Source organism: Eumetopias jubatus, unplaced genomic scaffold, assembly GCF_037043125.1.
Source record: "Eumetopias jubatus isolate StellerSeaLion01/CBP00866 unplaced genomic scaffold, mEumJub1_p1.0 scaffold_4, whole genome shotgun sequence".
Classification (NCBI taxonomy): Eukaryota; Metazoa; Chordata; class Mammalia; order Carnivora; family Otariidae; genus Eumetopias; species Eumetopias jubatus.
The window spans coordinates 108,708,742-108,714,741 of NW_028274810.1; the positions used below are offsets into that span (position 1 = coordinate 108,708,742).

The 6,000-nt window shown below is 67.8% G+C and overlaps 1 protein-coding gene across 1 annotated transcript; it reads left to right on the top strand.

Annotated features, from left to right (window-relative positions):
- The first annotated feature begins 4,042 nt into the window (after window positions 1-4,042).
- MAFA (MAF bZIP transcription factor A) lies at window positions 4,043-5,101 on the top strand. The gene has a single exon (XM_028093526.2). It carries the CDS (start codon window positions 4,043-4,045, stop codon window positions 5,099-5,101), a length of 1,059 nt encoding a protein of 352 aa, XP_027949327.2.
- Window positions 5,102-6,000: the final 899 nt, after the last annotated feature.

Genomic DNA, 6,000 nt, shown 5'->3' on the forward strand with positions numbered 1-6,000 from the left:
GGGGGAGGCGAGGACTGGGGCGGGTTGGGCCTGGCCTCACCCGGGCGCTGGGGGAGCAGACTGGGAGAGAGCCGCTGGTGGGATGGGCTTCCCAGCCTGAAGCCCTTCCCCAAGGAGGTGCCTGCCCCACCCCCCAGCTGTGTGCACCCCCCCAGAGTGTGCCTGGTACACAGCAGCCTCCTCATTTTAAGTGCAGATAAGCCCCCTAAGTGGGCAGGGCACCGGGCCCTGCGGTCACTGAGCCCAGGAAGGGGGTGGGGGGACCCTGTCGGGGGGCTGAGCAGTGGGGACTGGACAAAAATACCCGTCCAGACCCTGTGCAGCACCACACTTTCTGCTGAAGCGTCCGTTAACATCGAGTGCCCGGAGCTCCGGGCAGTGCGCGCGGCCTAGGACAAGTGCGGGCGGGCTGGCGTCTTCCTGCCGGCTGGTGCTTGTCCGGCGGCAGGCCGGCGTGGCGGGCGCCCCTCACAGCCAGCAGCAAGCTCCGGCAGCCCCTCCCGACACCTCCCACAGGCCTCTCACCTGCTCCCGGGGCTCCCTCTGAAAGGGCGGGACCTGGGACCTGCTTCCAGGCACAGAACCCAGCTGACTTTGTCCCCTGCTGATGTAAGCCTCCAAAGGCTCTCCTGCGGCCCGGTGGGGGCAGCCATAGGGTCGGGGGAGCCCAGGGCGTCCACCAGCCCCCAGGCAGCCGGGGCCTGGGCTCCTCAGACTCTGGGAAACGGCCCTGCCAAGCAACCAGCTGAGCTTGCAGGCATCCGTTCCCCGAGGAACCTGCCCAGGAGACCCTGAGCAGGACGGGGGTGGGGGCTGGCGGTCAAGGCCTGCAGGACTTCAGACCTCGGGCACCGGGCGGGACGTAGTAAACGTGGGTTAAGTCGCTAGACTCAGGGTAGTCTGTTCTGACCGGGGACGCTGACACACTGCGTGGTTTACTGGTGGGTCATTGCATGGCTTATTTCTGCCTCAAGCCACCTGCACCCTGGCAGGCCCGCAGAGATGCCGTAACTGCGTGGTGTTCTTCCTCTACCTGGTCTACAGCGGGTGGGCAGACCGCTGCCACACCTCGGTAACGGGGCACTCACAAAAATGCCAGGCGCCCACCCCTCGCCCTGCTCTCTTGGACCCTCCCCCTGGGAACCAGCCTCCATGCTGCGAGGAAGCCCGACCAGCCCACGGGGGCGACTGCGTGCCCGCACTGCCTGGATCCAGCCAGGCCTGGGCCCGAAGACACTAACTACCAGTGGCTCCAGCCATCAGCCGTCCCGTCGCCCCTGCCTCCACGCCCTCCCAGCTGTGGGGCTCAGAGACGAGCCAGCCCAAGCCCGGGACAAACCCACCCAACACGGAGCCCAGGCGCCTAATGAAAAGCTGCATTATGTCCTCAAGCTCCCGCTGGCTCATTTCCCACCAGAGATCTCTGGGCCACCTTCCCGATGGAAGACGCCCCAGGGCAATGCTATAGCTACTCAGTAAAGATTTGTGGGGTGCATCTAAGAGGAGCCACGGGGTGGGCCCTGTGGAACCCCGTTGGTTCAAGCACTGACTGGCATGCAGGCGTTGCACGGGAAGAGCATGCGCCTTCTCTGGGGCAGCGCGGAATCGGGGTGCTCCTCCTCTGGCTGCACACGGGCGGCCCAGAGGACGGCGTTTCTCTGGCTGAGGGCACACGGCAAGCCTGTCTGCTTTCTCTGGGTCCTCACGGATGCCACTCCCCAGCCCCGGCTGAGGAGGAAGGAGCGGGCTTGGAGCCTGCCACCTGAGCCCAGAAAGGCCAGTACCTTCCCTGGGCTCAAGAAGCCCACCACACCCACTCTGCACAGCGCCGCAGGGGTGACCCCTCCCGAGCCTGCGGACAGTGCCATTGGCCTGGTGGCCCCTGACTGGCGAGAGCTCTGCGGAGGCCCCTCGGGCTTCAGGGAGCAGACAGAGAAGGCAGCAAGAGGGGCAAACCTCTTGGGTTCCCTGTCTCTTTGGGAGCTTTGTACCCTCACTCAGTAAACCTTGCTTTGCTGCCCCCCCATACAAGCAGCAAGAGGCTGAGGGTCACGGGCCTCCCCGGGGTCTCCTGCGCCTGAGGCTCCCGAGCAGCCAAGAGCTGAGGGCAGGCCTGCTGGCTAGTCTGACCCCAAGGCCAGTGCCTGAGCCTGTCAGGGACATAGGGGCCCTGCTTGGCCCCAGGCCACCTCCTCCCCAGGGCAGTGAATGAATGAGTGGGTGCGGAAATGAAGAGCTGTGTGCCAGATGAATCAATCTGTGTGTGATCGAAGGCAGGGCCCAGCATCCTTGAATATCACACTTGGGGGCTGGATGTAGGGGGACCTGTCCGCACTTAGCTAGACTTGGTGGCTGAGTTGTGGCCTCCCTCTGAGCGCGGGGTGGGGGGCCTTAAAGGGCCCCAAACCCTGCAATGCGACTGGCAACCCATGTAGCCTGGAGCCCAAGCGCCAGCTGGGAGCCTTGCTTCTGCCACCGGCTGAGCCATCCCTGCAGGGGCAGGAGGGTTCTCGTGGTGGACCTGACCCTGCCTGCCCAGCAGAGCCCAGCCGGGAGGGTTGTGGGGGCAGGAGGAAGGGGTGAGTGGTGCCCTCCTGGCAGAGCGGGGCTGGGACACCCCGCGACATCTTAGGAAATGGGGTTTCCCTCCCACCTTGTATGAATTTTTGTGATTATAAGATAATAGGCATTTATGCCTGGAATAAGATAAAAACAAGCTGCCCCAGTGACTTCCTGCCCAGATCCTTCCAGAATTTTCTTTCGATGCACAGCCGGTTATATTTAAGATTGAATTTGTTAATTGTAAAAGTCCTATAACAGCAGTATAGAAATTGGAGGGGCACCAAGCACTCAGGGTGACGCTGAAGCAAGCGGCCCCTCCCAGCTCCGTCCACCCTGGAGGGGTCGTGTCAGGGCCCCCTGCTCCGGGAGCGCGCCCCTGCACAGTCGTGCGCGCCTGACGCCCCTTGGCCGGGGCCGGTCTCTCCTACCCGCGCGCCCCTCGCCCCCCCCCCGCCCCGCCTCGGCTCCCCGGCGCCCCGCCTCCGCCGGCCCGCGCGCTTCGCCCTCCCCACCTGCGCCCCGCGGTGGAGCCGCTGAACGGAGGTGCCAACAACTTTGTTGACTAAATTCCTGAACCCGCCCGAACCGCGGGGCTAAAAATAACCGGCACTCCCCTCGCCGCGCCCGACCGCGCCGCGCCGTGGCCCCGGTGTCGGCAGGCCGGAAGCTCCCGGCGCCGCCGCGCTAGCGAGGCTGCGGGGTCAGGGCCCGCCGGGCGGCGGGGAGACCGAGGCACCGAGGGGCCCCGTCAGCTCCCCGAGACTCTGCGGCCTCCCCGTCGCGGACGCGGGGCCCTGGAGGCCGCAGGCCGGGCTCCGTGACCCCCGCGCTGCGCGTTCTCCGCACCCCTCTGCCCCGCGCCCTCCGCGCGTGCAGTCCCCCGCGGCGGCCACCAGAGGGCCCTGCCCCCTCCTCTCGCAGGCTGCCGGTCATCTCCCCTTCCCACAGCTGTTCCCCGCAGGAGATTGACAGCTGGGCTCCGGGTTGCCATGGGGATAGGCAAATGAGGGCGGCGGGTCTGGGGCTCCGATTGGCCTGGGGGCCCGCGCCCCTCCCAGGGAGGCGGGCCCGAGCGCCCTGCTCTATAAAGGGGAGCGTGCGGCGCGGCGCTCGGCCGTGGAGGCGGGGCCGGTTGGACGCGGGTGGAGCGCGGGGAGCCCGAGCAGCCCGAGGCGGCGGCCTCACTGCCACCCGCCCGGTCACCCGCCCGGCCGCCGACGAGGGGACAGGGAGCGCGGCCGGCCTGCGCCCCCTGGGGTGCGGCCGGGGCCACCCGAGAGCCCTGACCCGCGGCCTCCCCCGCGGCCGCCCCTAAGTTGGCCGCGCGAAACTTTTCCCGGCGCGTCTGGGCGCCGCCCCCTCGCCGAGACCCGCAGCCGGTGGGGAGTGAAGGGGGGGAGAGGCCCGCGGCTCCCCCCCCCCCCCGCCGCCTCCCGTCGGGGCGCAGCCGGGCGCGGCGGCGGGGCCGGGGCCCCGGGCGATGGCCGCGGAGCTGGCGATGGGCGCCGAGCTGCCCAGCAGCCCGCTAGCCATCGAATACGTCAACGACTTCGACCTGATGAAGTTCGAGGTGAAGAAGGAACCGCCCGAGGCCGAGCGCTTCTGCCACCGCCTGCCGCCCGGCTCGCTGTCCTCGACGCCGCTCAGCACGCCCTGCTCTTCTGTTCCCTCCTCGCCCAGCTTCTGCGCGCCCAGCCCGGGCACCGGCGGCGGCGGCGCGGGGGGCGGCGGCGGCGCGGCGCAGGCCGGGGCCACCCCGGGGCCGACGAGCGGGGGCCCGGGCGCCGTCGGGGGCGCCTCGGGGAAGCCGGCGCTGGAGGATCTGTACTGGATGAGCGGCTACCAGCACCACCTCAACCCCGAGGCGCTCAACCTGACGCCCGAGGACGCGGTGGAGGCGCTCATCGGCAGCGGCCACCACGCCGGGCACCACGGCGCGCACCACCCGGCGGCCGCGGCGGCGTACGAAGCTTTCCGGAGCCAGGGCTTCGGGGGCGGCGGCGGCGCGGACGACATGGGCGCCGGCCACCATCACGGCGCGCACCACGCCGCCCACCACCACCACCACCACCACCACCACGCCGGCGCGGCCCACCACGCCGGCGCGGGCCACGGCGGCGGCGGCGCTGGCCACCACGTGCGCCTGGAGGAGCGCTTCTCCGACGACCAGCTGGTGTCCATGTCGGTGCGCGAGCTGAACCGGCAGCTCCGCGGCTTCAGTAAGGAGGAGGTCATCCGGCTGAAGCAGAAGCGGCGCACGCTCAAAAACCGCGGCTACGCGCAGTCGTGCCGCTTCAAGCGGGTGCAGCAGCGGCACATTCTGGAAAGCGAGAAGTGCCAGCTCCAGAGCCAGGTGGAGCAGCTGAAGCTGGAGGTGGGGCGCCTGGCCAAGGAGCGGGACCTGTACAAGGAGAAATACGAGAAGCTGGCGGGCCGGGGTGGCCCCGGGGGCGCGGGCGGGGCCGGCTTCCCGCGGGAGTCCTCGCCGCCGCAGGCCGGGCCCGGCGGGGCCAAGGGCGCACCCGACTTCTTCCTGTGAGCGCCCGCCCCGAGCGTGCGCTGCCGCCGGGCAGACGCTTGGACTCCGCGGGCGGGCGGGCCCCGCGCGCCCCGCCGCAAGGTCCGCAGGCGCCGGACTGGAGGCCCCTGCCCACCGCGCGGCCGGCCGCGGCGCCCCGCGCCTTCCTGGCTCGCCGTCCGGACGCGGCCGCGACTCCTCTGCGCACGGAGCGCGGGGGTTCCCGGGAAAGTTGAGCCGGAGCGAACTTCCTCCCCGGAGTCTGCCTGTACATATGCCCAGCGGGGTCCTCCGCTCCGACGCCGCCCGCCCGCCTCTCCCCGGTCCGTCGTCCTTCTCGCGGCCTCCCCTTCCTTGCCCGTTTTTACTACTCCTTTTTAAAGCGACCTTATTTTCGAAGTATTTCTATTTATTTTGCTCGGTGATTAGGAAAGAAAACCCCGGAGGAAGCTCCCTCGTTCCCGGCCGGGGTCCACCCTCGGACGTCCGCGTGTCCCAGCATGTGTCGCTCGCTCGGAGGGGTCCGGTCCCTGCCTGCCCTCCTGCCCGCCTGCCCCCCACCCTGCCACCGGCGTCCCCTAGAGATTGAAGCCAAGGAATATTATCTATGCTGTGTTCGGTCCTGCTGCCCTACTATACTCACGGGGGGAGGGGGGTTGGGGGGGGTCGCCGCGCTCTGCGGGTGGGGGCTGACCCGGACTCCCCTGCTGCTATTTCTCTATGCACCAGATCGTATTTATGACTCCCGGGGAAATATATCTTATTTTAATCTTCAAGAGAAGTGGAAGAAAAAAAAAAAGTAATGCACAGTATTTCTAGCAAAAAAAATTTTTTTTTTTTTTTTTTTTTAAGAGGAGGTTTCAATCTGAACCTCCTGGCATGGGGGCGAGTGAAGAAAGTGTTTTTATTTTCATTTAAAT

Coding starts and splice junctions, on each gene's coding strand:
- MAFA (XM_028093526.2), top strand. CDS start 4,043: ATGGCCGCGGAGCTGGCGATGGGCGCCGAGCTGCCCAGCAGCCCGCTA.